The 19,299-nt window shown below is 38.1% G+C and overlaps 1 protein-coding gene across 3 annotated transcripts in view; it reads left to right on the top strand.

The window, feature by feature from the left end:
- The window catches only part of LOC108270102 (connector enhancer of kinase suppressor of ras 3), a 54,389-nt gene that overhangs the window by 4,003 nt on the left and 31,087 nt on the right, over nucleotides 1-19,299 (top strand). For all 3 annotated transcript variants that reach the window (XM_017476441.2, XM_017476440.3, XM_017476439.3), the window contains exon 2: nucleotides 12,176-12,339. In XM_017476441.2, the coding sequence (XP_017331930.1) occupies nucleotides 12,176-12,339 (164 nt within the window). The remainder of the gene's footprint in view (nucleotides 1-12,175; nucleotides 12,340-19,299) is intronic.

Below are 19,299 nucleotides of genomic sequence, written 5' to 3'. Positions count from 1 at the left end.
TCAAGTCTTTATCCCAAACATCATTCTGCACATTAAGTAGTATTCCTAAAATTAGTAAGTCCTAAATTTCCCAAAGTTGTACTAACATTCTATGTGGTACAGCAGTAAGCAGTTAGGGATGCAGCCGAAAAAATTGTAATAAGAATTACATTTTTACTATATACATCAGCAGAACGGTAACATTCACAGTGTGTCGAATAAAACAAGCAAACCTATGACCCTGCCACAGTGTAACTGTGGTCAATCTGTGAAATCACAAATGCCACACAACCTACAGAACAAATTTGCCTAATATTAGTGAGCTAAAATATAAGATCTGGTTAAAAGGGTAAATGTTTAGTATGTTGTAATCTCAGAACAGGCCGCCTGACTCTGGACTGTGGGGTGAATATAGTAGATTTAATCTAAGCTACAGTGCTGTGAAAAGGTATTTATTCTGTTTTTGTGTATATCTCATACTCAGTAGTTTCAGAAATTAAAACTAAATCTAAGATAAAACAAAGGCAACCTGAATAAACATAATAAAATAAAATAATAAAATACAGTTTTTAAATGATTATGTTAATTAGTGAAGCAAAAAAATTATCCAATACCAACTAGTCCTGTGTGAAAATTTATTTTCCCCTGTACTTGCTAATCCCCCAAATCTATGTAACTGCATTCATAATGGGGTTCAGCTGGACTAGATGCAACCAGGCCAAATCAGCACTAGAACTTTTTTCAACTTTTTACTGCAAATCAAATCAGCACTAGAACTTTTTTCAACAGCATGAAGTTGGTTAAAAGGTCTTACCTAGTAACACACTATGCCAAAATTTAAACAAATTCCAGAAATGATGAGGGCAGCAACTACTCATCAGTGGAACGGTTTGGAAGACAGGGGTCCCGTTACATCTGATGTAAACACAATATTGTATTCCACAAAAAGAACATCATACCTACGATCAAGCATGGTGGTGGCAGTGTGATGTTGTGGGGATGCTTTGCCATAGTTGCCAATGTTGTAGCCATTTTTCATTCCCAGGGCCTGGGAATGAAAAATGCATACCTATGGTAATATAACTGAGTTTTAGCCTATTTAACTTCATTGTGGAATGTGGATCATTTCCCAATAGCAGAAAAGTTTCAAAATCAATCAGTCCTGAAACTTTCATATACGAGTTAGTGTTCCATCAATTAGGACACAGCACCCTCAGGCAGCGATGACTGAGTTAGTATGACAGGACTGTCAGGGCGACTCTCAGTAGCTCAGGAACCTGTTTGTCCCCTGACTTTAACAAAAAATCCCATGGACTGCAGCTTTTAAAATTGTTTGGAAAAACTTGCATCCTATGTGTGCATTCATTTAGTTTGGATTACGTATGACAAACATATAAATGATGTTTTTAAATGACATTTAAAAAAAAAACAGCTGTTCTATTGTGGATCTTTAAAGAGCCATCTTGACACTATATGTGAGTCTTTACAGTTGTGAAATTGCCATATGGCTCCTCTTTGAGAGGTTCTTATAAATTTAAAGCAGACTTTCTTAGTAACTTGGAGAGATGTCAAGAATTTCCACTGTGCCTTTGTATCAGTGCATTAGTTGATATCTTTTGTCCATACAGCTTTATTATTTCAGGGCCTGAGAGTCTGTATCGGGCATATGTAGTAATTCTCAGAAATATATGTCGTCATTATTGTACACAAAGGAGTCTCTGTCAGTATTCTAGTCCTGTGATTTAGGATGTCTGGCTTGTGGTATTTAATGTATGTATGACTAGCATCAGAACTTGAATAATTATTTCTCTCAACTTAGACTCTTACAGTCTCACATGCTCTGCCTTAAGCTAAGCTGTACACATAGCACCTCCCCACTGAAACATGGTGTCCGTTGACATTTGCATGAATCCATGCTCTGTTTCCCACAGAGACGAGACATAATAAAGGGTCACCTTGTGTGTGCTGGAGTGAAGTGGACTTGTTTGCTTTGTATTCAAACCTGAATATCCCAGTACAAATCTGCAAGATTATCTGAGCTTAGCAAAGCCAGCATTAGCGCCCCATGAACTAAAAGCAGTGGCTACTTAAAAACACTCAGCTTCACGCAGTGAGAAAAATGCAACCTCAACCCTGAGGTCCACATTGCTGCTAACAGGTAATCCATTAGAAAAGTGGAATTCTCAGTTAATACATAAATGAAATGGCGATAAGGAGCCTCACCAAGCACAGATCATAGCACTACTTCATCTGTAGACACTATTCATAAAACATGGCATGTGAATCAAGTGTTGCTGGCTATGATTAAAAAAAAAGAAGTGCTTTCAGTACCGTCTAATACCCGGATAATTTAATTTCATGTAAAAAAGTTCTCATCCCTTCTATGTATATTTATGTAATACATACAGCTGAGAGCAATGCCAGGTCATTTAATGACGGCTGTAAAAAATAGCAACCCATACTTCCACTATTGACGTTGCAAGTTGCAAAGCACAACCTGATACCTTTGGCGTTATACAAAACAGCTTGTCAGAATTCTCAAGCGCATTTTCTACATGCTTGATTTATCTGATCTTAGCTGATGATAGCATGTGGGAAGTCCTGTTTCCTAGCTGTTGTAATTCAGGTTGAAAGTGTTAACTTCTGTTGTTGTTGCCGCAATATGCAGAATGCTTTTGGCAAGTATTCACACAGCTCTATATAACTCATGATGCCTCAGTAATATAGAAGAGAAGGCTTTTCTGTGTCAACTATGGGACATGCAGGCATACTTCGCTATGTTTAAATAACCACTAAGACAGGAATGTGTACCACAACTAGGCCAAACCCTCAATGAATCAAGAGAGAAAATTGCTACAAATAGCCTTTTCTGTCCTTGTCCTTTGTTCCATGCCACTTGTGGTTTTTAGACCATATTTAAAATTAAAGGCCAAATAACCACTGGTGTGCCTACTATATATATATATATCACTCGTCAAGCATTTGTTATTTCATTCCAAAGGGGTTATCTTGGCTGTAGTTTTGTGTTAAGGAAATACCTCTTAATTTTGTGCTACCAAAGGTTGCTCTCCCTTTGTCTCCATAACTGGTGCAAGTGGTAAATTCTTGTCTGGAACATGTTGAGACTTGTCTGCAATTTCTATCACTTGCTCTCTGATTAGCCTGATTAACTTTTCATTTAGGCATGTAATCTGTTTTAATGTTTGTTTGTTTGTTTGTTTGTTTGTTTTAGCTTGTGTATGTGTGTGTCACACCTACAGATGTTCCTAACCAGCATCTATTATTATTATTATTATTATTAATAATAATAATAATAATAATAATAATAATAATAATAATAATAATAATAATAAATTTTCCTCATAAATGTAAGTTTCTTATCCACAAGGGAAGCCATAAATTGGCATAAGACATGGAAAACACCTGGTAGAGACGGGATTTCCCTGTGGCACAGCAATTAACTATTATCTCACATCACATTTTTACCAGTGTAATGATTTACAGCAGGTTATAAACAATAGACTGTGTTGATTCATCGGCAGTCTCCCAGCTGTTCTGTTTTATTGAGCTTTTGATGGTGAGTGGAAAGTTGCCTGTAGTTCCCAATTCCGTAAAAATAAATTCTGGGTATTTTATTGACCATCACTTTGGGTTTTCCCTTTCCCTTTGCTACTATTTCAGTAGAAAAGGATCATTATAGTTTTTTTGTTTGTTTGTTTTGGGGGTTTTTTGGACATCAGTTAATTCTTGTGATTTGAAATAAAATCATACAGCTCAAATCTGTCTATAAACAAGTCCGCTTAATCCAAAAGTTGTCCAGCAACCCAATGAGGTCCTGGAAACCTGCATATAAAAACAAGCCCACATTTATCTTCACCTAAAGTTCAGTTACAGTATTGTTCAGAATCTATGTTCGTGATCTGGCTTTTCATCACAACAAACAATTGAAAAGGCTGTTGCTGTACTTTTTTTTGCTGAATAATTCTGTCAACCAGCACCTGCATGAAAGGGTGGTAATGCACGTGCACATACAAAAAGGTCTTAACCACACCAGAGCACTGGGGGAAGCCCTGCCACTGGATGCCACTGTGAAAACTCGGCCTACTTTAACCTACTTTGATGCAGTTTTGGCATCAGCATAAATACTGACAAAGCTCAAAGTTACTGAATAAGTGGCTTTATTAATGTTTGGATTCTGGATGCAGGTGAGAATGGTTGCTGGTGGGTGCAGTGTATTCATGTATACATTTGTGATAAGATTTAATCACTGTCTTTTGGAGGTTGTGCCATATAGAGTCTGAATGTGTATGTGTGGATATGCGTAAGAGCAAAGATCAGTGGATGGTGACTCAAGCATCAGGCACTTTCACAGTGAACACAGAGGGAGTGGACTGGAGAAAAACATGTCAGTCTTTTTTCTAATTGGTCGAAGAGGTTTGATCCAGTATTTATATCTGATACTTGATTATCATGGTAAATTGTCCTGTGCTAAGTAACTGACTGAATGGGGTTTTTAAACCTCCCCTTTAATGGAATGGCAGAAATTAAAATAAAACTGACACTAAAAATTCTTTTGGCTGAGGTTTATTAATAAATGACATGATGGAAAGTTCGAGCCAGACCAGGGTTGCAAGATCTGAGGGACAAAATGTAGCCCAATAGATAAGCATTGAATATAAGCATGACTTTTCCTTAAATAGGTGGTTCTTTTAACAACGTTCATAAATCGGTCTTGTATTATTACATACACTCACCGTCCACCTTACTAGGATCACCTGTACACCTGCTCATTTATGCAGTTATCCAGTCATGTGGCAGCAGCACAATGCATAAATTCATGCAGATAAAGGTCAGAAGCTTCAATTAGTGTTCACATTAAACATCAGAATGAAAAATGTGATCTGTTACTTTAACCGTAACTTGGTTGTTGGGACCAGATGGTCTGCTTTGATTATTTTAGAAACTGTCCCTAGCGTTTAGACAGGATGGTGTAAAAAATAAATAAATAAATAAATAAATGAGTTTTTGGTCAGTTCTGAGGTGTGAAAATCCCTTGTTGATGAGAGAGGTTAGAGGAGAATGACCAGACTAGACTGAGCTGACAGGAAGTCTATAGTAACTAAAATAAGCACTCTTTACAACCGTGGTAAGCAGAAAAACATTGCAGAGGGCACAGCATGTTAAACCTTAGCTGCTACAACAGCAGTAGGGCACATCAGGTTCCATTTCTGTCAGCCAAGAACAAGTATCTGAGGCAATCATGGGAACAGACTCACCAAAACTTGTTGACAGTTGAAAATTGGAGGAAGACCTAGTGATTTTCTTTTATAATATTCAACTATGCAGTTATCCCCCTCCCCCCAAAATACATGTTTTATCATCTCTGTCAGTCATTACAGTGTGCATAGTGTTTAGTCCCTACATTAAGATATCAAAGATTTGCCAGGGGCTCATGTTTCCATGGAATTGAGCACAAGCACAATATTTAGTGCAGTAGATTTGGGGAAAAAATGCAAATGACCCAGTCTTTTATCTTGACTTATGAGCTGTATTTTAAATTTTTTTCATCTTATGGAACCAAACTGAGAGCTTCTTATGGCTTAAGCCATTATGGCAAGCATGTCTAGTTTATAGCTTGTTATATCATGACTTCAGCTCCCATTTAATCATTTATGCTCCAGATGTTTAATATCTCAGCTTTATGAGGAAGTGGAATCCTCCTCCCTTGCTTCATTAGATATATATTTTTAATCTTTGCCTCTTCTTTAACTCTCTTTAATTATGCCTCTTTTATGAATTTGGTCTCTCAATTTCTGGAGGTTTGAGGTTACCATCTGCCTTCCTCTTCAGATTTTATGTGCATTTCTTATGCCATATGACTCCTTTCATTCTTATATTTATCATTAAATCATGTTCATCTTGTCAGTAAACACTCTACTGCATGTAATGACTTTATGGAAAAGGTTTCAGAATGGGCTCCGTATGTTTTTCTGTTCTTGTGCAAGTCCTGTGTTTTTAGACTCTCATTACTATTTTAATGAGCACACAGTAACGAATTTGTGTGCATCCACCTTGAATAGGATAAGTCAACATAAAAGGGTTAAGTCGAGGGCATGAAGCTTCAGTATGCTCCACTGGTAACACCATTCCATCTGAAACCACACTACATTTTACACACTTCCATTATGTAATTAATAATAATGTCCTGCAAAGTAAGAGGTTTTCCTTGAAGGTGAAACCAACCGACAACTTTGTAGAGAAACAGGTTTCCACTGTTATAAGTGCCAAAATGCATAAAACATTAGGACAGATTAAAATACATTTATTCTGCCTTTGCCATTATTTGACAGCACTTTAAATATCAGATATTTAGCCCATATTTTATATCAATCAGTCAAGATTTGGAATTTGGCTAATGGTGTATTATTCATTATGATATTGAAAATGAAATGATGGATATTCTCCAATTAGTTATGTATATTGTGTCTGTTCCAACACACATTCCATGTCAGTTTTTGGGTTTGAGCTTAGAGGTTGTTTGGTTGCCATAATAAGGACTTGGATGGTTTGGGGAAAACCTGCATTCCTTACGTGTTAGAAAATAATTCCACCATTATAGGCCCTTTTCTATAAGTTGTATGTAAACACTAGGCTAAATCTAGTGTGGTACAAGTTAGGTGTCCTAACCTCAGAGTTTGAGACTTCTGTCATTGTGGTTTTGCCTTTTGGGGATGTGGCGCAGACGTGAGTCGGACTCAGAGTGGTAGGTTGGGGAGTGCCTGATTTCCTAACCACCTCTGATTACACATCTGTAATGACACTGTGTTTACTGCATTGTTCAAACTTATCAATACTGAGAGAGTCTTAGTATAGCTTTTAGTGGTTCTAAAAATGTCAGACGATCAGGCTCCAGTGAGTCGACTTTTTGACTAGTTTTTCTGAGCTGAAGCTCTGTAGTGAGTGAAGAGTGCTTATGTTTAAGCAAGTTCAATGCACAGACCTCATGACTTAAAATATTCTGTGTCTAGACTTGCCAAAGTCAAGAGGTTGTAAATGTATGATTATGCAACATAATATAACAGACTAAAACTGATCTGATCTTCATGTCATCAGCTTTTTGACCTGTGATTATTCCTTCCTTCACCCTACTTGATCTTTTCATGCCTGATGCAAAAGTTGCAAACCTGTCAGATCAGTTTCTTTTCCCTGTGGCGCTTTTTGCTAACTAACACCTCCTCCCCCTTCAGCATCTGTCACATGTCATGGCAACATGTGGGTCAGCTTGAGCACCTTTAGGTCATCAGTCCTGTTTGTCTTCCAGCCTACAGCATTGCCCCACCACAGTAGTATAATTCATCCACTGATCATTTGCTTAAGATGAATCCAAGTATCATTGAGTCTGTTTGTGCCTAGAGTGAGAAACAGGCTCTTGACATAATTATTCTCATGTTTTTTTCATGTAATTGATTGTTTTTCCGTTCTCTCTCACTGCTCATTGGTAATTCAGTTTGTGAGACGAAAAGAAATAGTTGTTCAACTTGTTAAAGTTGAGTCATCTTTTAATGAATAATTTACCTCATGTCATATTCGATCATAAATCCTTGTGGAAGGGAGAAAAATCGTTAATAATCAGCCGATACTGGTTTGTTCTTTATGTAACTGTACGGCTTGCACAAGGGTTTGTTTTTAATTTGTGAAGTCATGCATTAGGGTTTAAAGCTTAACATGTTAAAAGGGTTTTGTTTTTCTTTACAAGGCTTATTGTGTACCAAGGGACTGCCATTGTAGAAATCTGGAATTCCCACAACAGGGCATCTCTGTAGAACAATGGACATTCCTGCAATCCTCACAGGTTTGCCCGAAAGTCTAAATAAAAAAGAGAGAGAGAAACAGTGGCAGCCACTATTGTACACAATGTGTTTTTCACTCCTCTCCAATGGAGGGCATGGCCAGCACAGGAGGGAGGTTTGTGTGTGTGTGTGTGTGTGTGTGTGTGTGTGTGTGTGTGTGTGTGTGTGTGTGTGTGTGTGTGTGTGTGTGTGTGTGTGTGTGTGTGTGTGTGTGTGTGTGTGTGTGTAAAGGGAGGTCAGATAGGTTCATTCTCCCACTGGGAGGCTGAGAGGTGGAAGGCTTTCTTTCTCGTGTAATCAAATCTCTGAGAACCAAAGCCTGCTCTTCCTTTTTCACAGGGCCTGTCTACGGTTGAGAGCCTGGCTACAAGAAGGGACACCAGCAGAAAGGAGAGGACTTGAGGGTGTTAATTCCAGATAGTACAAGGGTCGGGTGGGGGAAGTGGTAGTAAGAGGTTTGTGCTGCTTCCTGTTGGAACAGATGTTAAGGTCACATGATATCTTGCACTAAATGATGTAGAGTTTACAATTTAGCACATGAAATTCTTTCTGGTATGGGTGAGAAACAAACAACTAGCTGAGCTAATAGCGCTTCTGCACCGAACAGTGCGGATCACCATAACTCGGATAACAAACAAGGTCCTAGAACTATCTGTATCTGTAGCAGCATCCGAGTGTGTGCCAAGTTCCCATTGCATAAATGTACATGTGAAAGTAGGTGGAGTTTCTCTGGCAGTAATCAGGTGGTGACTCAATAGGCATGAGTAGTAAAATTCTACTTGAAATTCAAATAAACAATTTGGAAATGAAACCAGGCATGTCTTGTTTGATGTTAAAATGTGTGCGGCCCTGCTGTATTTCTCTATCAAAAAAGCCACTTTTCCACTGCACGGTACGGCTCAATTCGACTCGCTTTACTTTTCTGAGCTTGCTCACTGCAGTTTAGTGCCCCCTCTACGTGATCTATCTTCCACTCGCCTTCATGCAGGGATAATATCCTATTATCGAAGCCCCGTACAGATACACGGTCAGGCCGTATTCCAAATGCCTTTCCTCTTCACTGAACAAGGACCCTATTAAGTATGTAAAATAACGGCGTTCTAGAACCTATGTAGTGCTCGATATGGCTAAGTTAGGTTCAGCTGCGACAGGAGTGACTTTGATAAATGCCTGTTTGGAAATTGGTAACAAGCGAGATGTAAAAATCCAAGACAGAAACCTTCTGTTGAGAAATGATACATAATTTTCAATTAATAGAATATTACCATACACAAAGTATGTTTTAAATGACGCATATTTATTCAGGCACAATATAGAACCACTTGTTAAGGAGAATTCCCTACTCCCTCCGTGCATGGCTCACATTTAGTATTGGCTCAGCTTGCTTGGAACCTTGACCCAGGTGGTAATAAAAAAAAGTACCGGGTACTATCCACAGTGCGAAGCCCCCAAAAAGCGAGTTGAGTCAAGCCGTACCGTGTGGTGGAAAAGCGCCAATAGAGTGAATATAAGCATGAGACACAGTTTGTTTTAATGGCAGCATGAAATGACAACACATTCATATTTTATGAAAATAAAGAGAGCAAACTTTTACGTAATGGTGAAAGTGTCAGTGCTTTATTATAGTCCAAGGTAAAGTTGTAACAATATTCTGTCATGGGAGAGTCAACAGTACAGAGAACTTTCAGCTTTTGGTTTCTCAGTAACACGACAAGCTGTGTTTTTTTTGTTTTTTTGTTTTATTAACTTCAAGAGAGAAAAATGAAAGGCTGGTAAGGTAATGACTGTTCATAACAGCTATAATGTAAATGATAACATGAGCTAACGTCTTTTGTGGATGATCCACTACATTAAATGTAATTGGATAAAAAGTACAGCGTACTGTTCTTTAATTAATAAAATATGTTTGTGTTAGCACATTTCTGTGATATAAGAGGAATAAAACACTTCAGGGCATGCTGTTATATGAAAATAATCAACTCTAAGGTGATAACGGCATTGCACCACCCTGTCGTTGATTATTTATCTACAACAGTACCCCAAGGTGTTTTATTCCCTACTTAGACTACTGCAGTGAAATGCTTCTGGCTGCTTCTCTTTTTTGAAGATGCTTCACTTGTCCCTTTTGTTCACTTCACACTACACTGACATTCTATCTATCTTTCTTTATTGTCTTCACCTCACAATTGTAATCACACATTACACACAAACACTTGGTGTGTTTATGGTGGGAGCTTCACAGGTTCATAAGTTTTTGGACCAGAGGAGCTAGCTTTCCTGTTATTCCTACTAATTTCACACAGTGATTCTGTTGTTTTTCTGCTTGGTGGATCGAGCAGGTGAGAAGGATCTCTCTCTCTCTCTCTCTCTCTCTCTCTCTCTCTCTCTCTCTCTCTCTCTCTCTCTCTCTCTCTCTCTCTCTCTATATATATATATATATATATATATATATATATATATATATATATATATATATATATATATATATATATATATATATATATATATGTATATATATATATATATGTTTGCTATTTGATCTCTAGATCTTGAAAATATCCCAATTTGAAAACCAATCCTTAATTCCAGATTCTTTAAGGGAGAAGGGATGTTGGAATCCTTTAATAGCTGCCAAAATAGTATTGATTTTCTTTATTGTTATCAGAGGTATGCTTTTTTTTTCAGTCCAGTGTCAAATAATGCAGGGTCAATTGAGCGGCAGTGAAGGCCTTTCATTAGTGAGCCTTGTGAGAGCTGTTAATTCTAGTTTTGCGATGCGACATCTCACTGTAATGATGGAAAACCATTCGGAAAGCCCTGGATCAAGTCCTCTAATCACTTTAGCACATTCCAGCTCCTCTCTCCTCCTCCTCTGATCAATGGGCTCTGAAAAGAGCCATAGAAGAATAGCATCACTCGCCAGGAAATATTTTTAGCAATATCTGATTCTGAAAGGAGACACTTTTCCCTTTCTGTTCTGTGCCTTCCAGTTTGCACAGCTTGTCTCAGTCAGTAAGATGAACTGTTTGTGCTGGGCTGTGTTCATTCATCCCGAGCTGCACTCTCACACTTGTGACTGAACTTTGAAATAAAATACGTCTTATCCTAATGAGGTTTAACTCCAAAGTTCAACTCCGAACGGATTGAGGCTCACATTGGGGGCCTCATTTTGCTACAGTTTTCCCTTTCTTTACTAATTATGCTTATTTTATTTTGTTTTATTTTTACAAATTAACATTGTTGTAGAAATTGACATTCTAATTTATCATCTTAAAGCAAACTGAAAATAAACAATATCTCATTGCAAGGGTCAAGGTACATTTTAATAATTTAAGCTTTCCTATATACGGCAGTTAGGAAGGCGCTTAATGTTGCATTTCCAAAGCTGGACTGAGATGGATGTGGTGTTGAATGATGAGCTGTGTTGTTGTGTCTGGGCTGACAGGCCATTGAGCACTAGCAGGGCATGGGGCCAGTGCTCTGCAGCTGGCCCTCTCTGTACTGCCTTTGACTGGGGCACGCCCCTCCCCCATTACCCCATAGAGCCATCCTTCACTGACACACTGGTGGAATGGCTCAGTAAGTGGGCTGCGTTGTGTATGTCGCTTGGCGTAGGAGTGTGTTGTTGCATTCATTTCCAAAACCAGTCCGCTGCCTGTGCAAGTTCCTGTGCAAGTTAAACAGCTCGGTTTCATTGAGCATGTTCATTTACATTCTGTGAAGGCATCATCCAAACGTGTGTTGGAACAGTTTAGGTCTTTGAGTTAAACTGTTGAAACTTCCTCATGTGTGCAATTATATAAAAGTTCCCTAATTTTACAATGACAAAACTGGAACCCATGGGAACTGGTATAGTTGTTGTAGTCCATTAACGTTTATTTTTTAAAGTAATGTGTTAATGTTTATTTTTTTAGCTAATGTCTTAGGATTAAAGTGTAAATCATGACAATTAGAGGTGACCATAATACAGAAATGTTAAGTACAGTTGACCGTTTACTGTCAAATAAAGAGGTACATATTGTTTAAGCAGCCACGCACAAGCACACATATACTGTAGGCAGTTGGAACCTGCGGGTTGTTTATGATTGCTTTATCAGGGAGCTCCGTCTCACACCTGTTCTCTCTGAGCGACTGCAACGCAAACACAAGAACTTACGATTCTAGAGAAAAGCAGCAGTCTGCTGCTTGTTTAAGCACAGTGAAGAAATAATGCACATAATACCTTTACCATGTTTGAAAAGCTTTATGTCCTCAATTTCATGGTAGTAATATGGACTTTCCTGCCAGGTGTGACTTAATGTGAGAGTATGAATTCATGCTGTTTTCTCTTATTCTACATTATCAAGGTCTTGATGACAGCCTCCAGCAATATGTTGCCAGCTTTGAGAGAGAGAAGATCAGTGGAGAGCAGCTGTTGAAGATCTCGCACCAGGATCTGGAAGAGCTTGGGGTGGCTCGCATCGGTCACCAGGAGCTGGTTCTGGAAGCAGTGGACCTGCTATGTGCTCTGGTCAGTACTGAAGACTTGCCCACAGTCCAACTTCCTATATTTAATATGGTCCCTATTCCTCATGTGCACTATTGAGTGTCACAGAAATGGTGTAAATGAAATGAAAGTTGCTGCGAAATGAAAAATAATTTTTACTAGTCTACAATTTTACTACAGTCTACAAACTGAGATGCTTCTCATACAATGGTTTGTCTAAGTGTTTGAGCTTTGAAAGGAAAGCAGCTGATGCAGTCAAATTTGAGTGTGATTCAACTTCTATTAAAACTGCAAATCATAAAATCTGATTTGCAACTGCTTTCTCTGTATTTTACTGTGGTTTTTGCTAGTTTGCTAGTTCCACTAATTAAACAGGCCATAAGTTAACTTGCTGTCTAACAAGAGTGTTGAGAAATTGAAAATAAACAATATCTCATTGCAAGTGTAAATGGGGAATGAGACAGTGTGTGCCAGCTTTAGTGAGTTTTAAGTGTCAATGAACTTTACACCATCTAGCACAATGTGGAAATGTGCACACACACACACACACACACACACACACATGGATAAAGGATTTTTGTGTCATTCATGCAAATTATTGTGTGTTGTTGTTGTTGTTGTTGTTGTTATTATTATTATTATTATTATTATTATTATTAATAATAGTAGTATTGAATGATGCCTTGAAAAACTAAAAATATTAGTTTTAAATATTAGTCTTTTCCCAAGAAAAGAATTCCATGTGATTCTGTATGCATATATTCCACACAAATCAGGCACCATTCTTCTCACTCTCAAGAGAAGTAACATTAAACTGTGGTAAGGTACAGTACCTTGCTAACTTTTGTAACGTTAGCATTTTGTGCGTGCTAAATTTTAAGTCTAACAAGTTAAGCCTGATTTATACTTTGCCTCCCAAGCACTTTTCAGGAGCCTGTTTGGAAGGAACCATAAATAATAGCCGTGTCATGTGAAGGTTTTTTCTTCTAACTGTTCGATCTGAAAAATCCTGCTCTATAAATGATAGTGCAGTTGCTGTATGGGGCAAGTGAGGTATGTTTACAACAGATATATTGATTTATCGGATATATTTTTGGACATGACCAAGTCTCCTATACTCTTACAAATCAGAATTGGATTGAAAGTCCAGCATAATGATAATGAAACTTTATTGATCACAGCACAGTGAAATTCTTTTCTTTGCATACCCCAGCATACCAGGAAGTTGGGGTCAGAGCACAGGGTCAGCTATGATGTGGCGCCTCTGGAGCAGAGAATGTTAAGGGCCTTGCTCAAGGGCCCAACAGTGGCAGGATGCCCTGTGGGGAAGGGTTATGAGTGTTAGTCATGGAAATATTGGCATATTGTGTCAGTGAAAGGACAGCTACACAAAGCTTAAAATGAAAAGCCCATCTTGAGTCCCCATCTTCTTTCTTCGTTCTTTTCATGGAATGGATCTTTGCAGCTGTTTTATGAAATGTTTTTCAGAAAAAGACAATGAGGTTATATTGATGTCATGCTTTTGTGCTCTGTCCTGTGTACACAGGTGGACAAACATGGGTTAGGACTTGTTCGTTCTTATTAAAGTTACTTCTCTAACCTCTACCTCATCTATAGCTTTAATGGGTAAAGTGTGTGAGAAGCTTTTAACTGGAGATGTTTTTTGCAAACTCAGCAGTATATCTTAATAGTGTAATTACATTAACAAGATTACAGCAAACCGAACTGTCTTAAATTAATTTGTACAAGGGAAAGTTAGGTAGAGGTAGGTTAAAGGTGGGTGGGGAGATAAACTAAATAGTTTCAAGCTGTGCCCTGCAACATTATCAACCTCTCTTTGGGCAGATGGAATTGCTTTACATTTTACCACTTCCTGCATCATAAAAGCAGTTTTAAGCTCTAGTCTTTGATCGCTGAGAGGTTTTCGTGAGATTCTTATGCTGCTGGAGACTCTCCACTAAATAGTTTTCTGAAACCCTCTTCAGTTTGCACTCAATCTAAAACACTGGATCAGTTTTTGTTTTCTATTAACATGGCTGCCATTCATATGATAATCAAGGAGGATTCCAAATATCATTTACATTTATTTGGCAGATGCCCTTACCCAGAGTGACTAGAAGTGCTTTGTAATCTCTATTAAAAACACATCCTCATGCTATTTTACTAGGTCAGGGACTAAGAATACCATCAGTCTAAAAACCCTGTTGGGGAGTATTGGTTACATTATGAAGAAACAAGTAAAATAACAAAGTTCTAATTGAAGTGCTTGGTGAAAAAGTAGGTCTATAATTTTTGTTTGAGGACAGCCAGTGACTCAGCTTTTCAGACAGCCAGGGGAAGTTCATTTCAGCACCTCGGTGCTAAGACATAGGAGAGACTTGATGCATGTCTTCCTTGTATCCTGAGAGATGGTAGGTCCAATCAAGGGATGCTAGAGGCCTGGAAGGAGCATGGGGCAGAGCTACTACTATGTTTAAAAAGACTTATTTTTGCCCACACTTGATTTTTTTGTGTGTGTATGTAATATATAAAATTAGAGATGCACCGATGTATCGGCTGACAAAGGCTATTTTTCCTGCTATCAGCTATCGGCCATTATCGGGATAGTTTAAAAACATCCGATGATCAGGGCCGAAAATATCCTGTTAATCAAAAGAGGGCAGGAAAGCACATCGATTTCGTGCTGTGTGTAAAGATGTCTTTTGTGTGGAATGACGACAAAACTGCAGTTTGTAATATCTGTACCGCTAAAATTTTACAACAGAAGTGAGCAGCAGTGAAGCAGTGTGGTGTCAAAATTTTTCCCCCGTGCTACTCGCGCGTTGCTCGTGCTGAATTAAAGGGCCAGTACACCGTTGAAAGTTTTAAATGAAGATGAGTGAAAAGTAGTATATATATTTGTAGAGTAGAGTAGTATGTTTCATATGCAGTTAATGGTAATGAGTTAATATCACCAAAAACGGTTTATATTAGGCCTATATATTACCAGTTTGATGTTCAAATGATGGAGTAGAAAAGATGCTTTAGAAATGCTCAGGTCTAAGCACTGACTCGACTGGTCTCCTATTGGTTGAATGATGTAAGTATCTTTGTCAGGTGGTTTGAACACATGGAAAGACTTTTTTTTTTTTTTTAGGATGAATGAAGGACTTGATTGATGCTTATGTCATACTTTATGAACTGTATGGTACATCCCAGTATCAAGCACCCCTCAGCTTATGGATGGTGTAATAGGACCCAGACCTTGTGTATACACAGACCAGATTTCCACAAGACTCCAAATTTTCTTTTGATCTACTTTATAAATTTGGCCTGGGTTGATTTGTTCGTTGCTATAAGAGTTGTTATATTAGATAAATATCCTACTTCTTTTTTACATGTGAAGTGGAAGATGTGAAGTAAACTCTCCTTCCCATGTAGACATGAGGGACATCTCAGCAGGCCACTGGTGCCATGGGAAATGTTCATCAAGGAGCAGCGCTTGCCCCCTTTCATAAACTAGACAATTTGAGGAGGGCTTCCATGAAATGTATTTCATGGGCCCTTGAGATGGAGTTAGCTTAAATGTTACAGTGACATTTTATGGAGGTGAATGTCAACACCTTTCAAAAGAAGTGTACTTATCAAATCCCACCTCTTTTCACTTTGCTGAGAGAGAGTGGGGAGGATAGCATCATCATTGCAAGCTGTTAAGAATATTGGTCTGTTGTTTCCATTTTCCTGTTGCATGATCATACTGAATAATCATATTTGTGTGTCAATATGTGAAGGCCATTACATACAGATCCCGTCTTTGCTTATACAGTATACACCTGGCGTATACTGTGTTATACTTACTCTGCTCAGGTTTCACTATATATAAATGTAAAACCAATTAAACTCAGCATGGCTAGATGTCAGTGAATTGGACTGGGACCATAATATAGCTTTTGCAGAGCTTGCGCTGAAACCTTATACCGCTTTATTTTTCCCTCAAGCTATGGCAGCCCCATTGGTGGAAAGTGTGTTCTATTGTCTCAGAGCTCTGGAATATATATTAAAGATGTTCCAGCCAGCTGTATGCAGTGGAAATATCTATGACTAGCATTACCAACACTCCAAAATTCTCCCCTGGCAAATCATACTAGATTCTCAAACAACACAAGAAACAAATACTACACCTTATAATGTTTTTCCACTTAACAGCACAGCACAACACTGCTTTGGAACAAACCCAAATCCAGGATTAGGCACATCAGTTACATAGCACTACATTTACATAACACTACTAGGGCTGCAACTAACGATTATTTTGATAATCGATTAATCTGTTGATTACGTCTCATTAGTCGATTAGTTGAATTACAAAGCCAATTTTATTTTGTGTATTTTTTGAAGAAAAAAAAAACATATTATTTCACATTCTGCTCAGTGTTGTCCTTCAAACATTGTGCAAATTGAAGGCTATGAAAAAAGTATTAAATGTATCTATGTGGGCTATACTATACATTGTGCAAAGGATTTTTAAAAAATATGTTAACATTATATTTTGAAAACAAAAAAAAACAACTGATTGTCCACAAGCTTTAAAGCAGAAGTTAAATCACTATATTAAAAATGCTTTTAAAAAAAAAAAAAGAAAAGAAAAGAAAAACAAAAGCAAGTGTTAGCTGGTAAGAGGTTGAATGTTCTGCAGTAACACACACATTCACTCATCTGAACACAGTAACATTGCATTATTCTGTAAATGTATGACACTTCTTACATTTATATACAATTACGTTATAACCCCATTATAGTTACTGCTCTCATAAAAAACACAATCACTTTTGTTTCTAAATATAGCTAAATACAGCCTTTATGTAAAATGGAAATAGTAGCGTGAATTTTGAACATTTACAGATAAGGATATAAAGGTAAAAATGTCATTTCTGTGCTGAAGAAAACATGTCTGGAACACATTAAACAGCACACGCATCTGACACGACAAGCCACGTTAATACACTTTTGTTTGTTTGAAGCGCTTAATATAAAGCATTCTCATGTTTTGGATAACCTGGATTGTGCACTTTGAGGTTAGGGTTAGGGTTTTTCAGAAGTGTTTTATTCGTAGAAATGCATTTTTCACCATTGTGAAGCGACATCACAGACAGGGGTTATCCACAGTAACGTCACAGCCCCAACTAATCGATAATATTATTCGTCGTTGATTGTTTTAATTATATATTATTACCGATTTTATCGATTAGTTGTTGCAGCCCTAAACACTACCATGAAAGTGTGAGTTTCTCTGCAGGGTATTGAGTGATAACTAGTGCTAGGCACAAGTAGTAAAATATTACTTAATAAACAAAAGCTAAAATGAACATTTTATTTCTATTTCCACCTGGTTGTTTTTAAATAAAGCACAGTATACATATTAAGTTCAATTTTTAGGGAAGTTCTTTTCTTCATATATCCTAACTTGATAGGAAGCTGGGGTCAGACTTCAGTGCCAGCCATCATATGGCACTCCTGGAGCAGTGTTGGGGCTTGAACTCACAACCTTCTAATCAGAGCACTTTAAGTTAAATAGGAAACTATTTTTTGGATTGGATTGGCAGATTTTACTTGGATCATGGGAATGTAAAATCAAGCTGTATAGCAACAAGAAAACATTATTATAGTTAAATAAAACTTATCAGAAAGATTAAATGTTGTAATAAAATTCTGATATTGCAATATCACAATAGCAACTGATTACACAGGTAGATGTTGACCCGCTATGGCATTAATGCCTGTCTCACCTCCTCCGGTTCCCATAGGATTACAGCTCTTCCTTCAGCCTTGCCACCATTTATCCTAACGCACCCAAACCATACAAGTCTCCCAGTGCTAAGGCTGTAATGAGCCCCAACGGCACTGTTAATGCTTGCTCAGTGGCACTGGTTCCATATGGCATAGGTCAGCTTCAGGGTTGTCGGCCAGGTACCAATGCTCGACAAAGCTTCACTCCCTTTAACCCCAGAATGTCTCCTGGTGGCAGAGCAGTGGCAGGATGTCTCACTGCCATTCCCTGCAACTAGACCTTGGGTTAGATGTTACTACCTGAACACTTCTTCTTTCTCATCACTAAGACCAAAAACTGCTTTTCTCTGCCACTTCAGCCAGGTCTTTCAGGGCCTTCTGCTGGTTTGCTCCAGTTACTCCCATATCCCTCAGGAGGCAGAACAGTTGGTGTTCCAAAATGTAGGATCAGGGTTAATTTGCTGCGTTGAGCCATACTATACCGCACCGTCCAGTAGAAATGCAGTATAAAAGTGTCTATGCTCAGTTTCTCCCAATATAAGAACGTGAGGAATTAGGAACCCCATCTTATCCAGGTTCTGACAAATCCCACCAGCTAAGTTTATGGAAGGCTTTTCCTTTTGTCCAAAACATTTTGTTAAAGTGCTGCCCCCATTGTGTGAAAGTGTTTACTTTATTATTGCAAACCATCCCTCCTTGTAGTTATCGCCACATCATACAGCCATGTTGCCCTGAAAGGTTTCGTGTACTTCAAACCAGAAGAGAACATGCTGGAGTTCTTTGGACTCTCTGCTTCTTCGCCATAAAGCATAGTGATATTGAGTCTTCAGAACGTCTGTGAGAAAGTCTCTCTAAACCTGCTTATATTTAGTGCAGTAATGAGAAAGCTAAATGTGGGGTCTGCTTCTTTTGCCAAAACAGGACTCTGGGGCTCCCATCACCAGCAGTTAAAAAGATAGTTAAGTCCAGACTAGATGTGCACATGGTTCTTTGATCTACATGGCTCCAGTTAACATTTTAAATCGGAAAAGCTGGGCATTCCATTGATCTACAGCATCCATATGTGTTTGAGAAAGCATTACAGGGCTAGTTAATAGGAAGAGCTAGAATATCTATTATCTGTTTCACAGTTTTGATAGTGAAAGCAGCTGTGAAGAGATGCTGCTCTGATATCTTGCAGGTTAAGACTGCTTGTCATTGGCTAGAAACAGGCTGTTC

The sequence above is a fragment of the Ictalurus punctatus genome, chromosome 9, assembly GCF_001660625.3.
Source record: "Ictalurus punctatus breed USDA103 chromosome 9, Coco_2.0, whole genome shotgun sequence".
In the NCBI taxonomy this organism is placed as follows: domain Eukaryota; kingdom Metazoa; phylum Chordata; class Actinopteri; order Siluriformes; family Ictaluridae; genus Ictalurus; species Ictalurus punctatus.
This window is presented reverse-complemented; position numbering and strand designations above follow the sequence as displayed.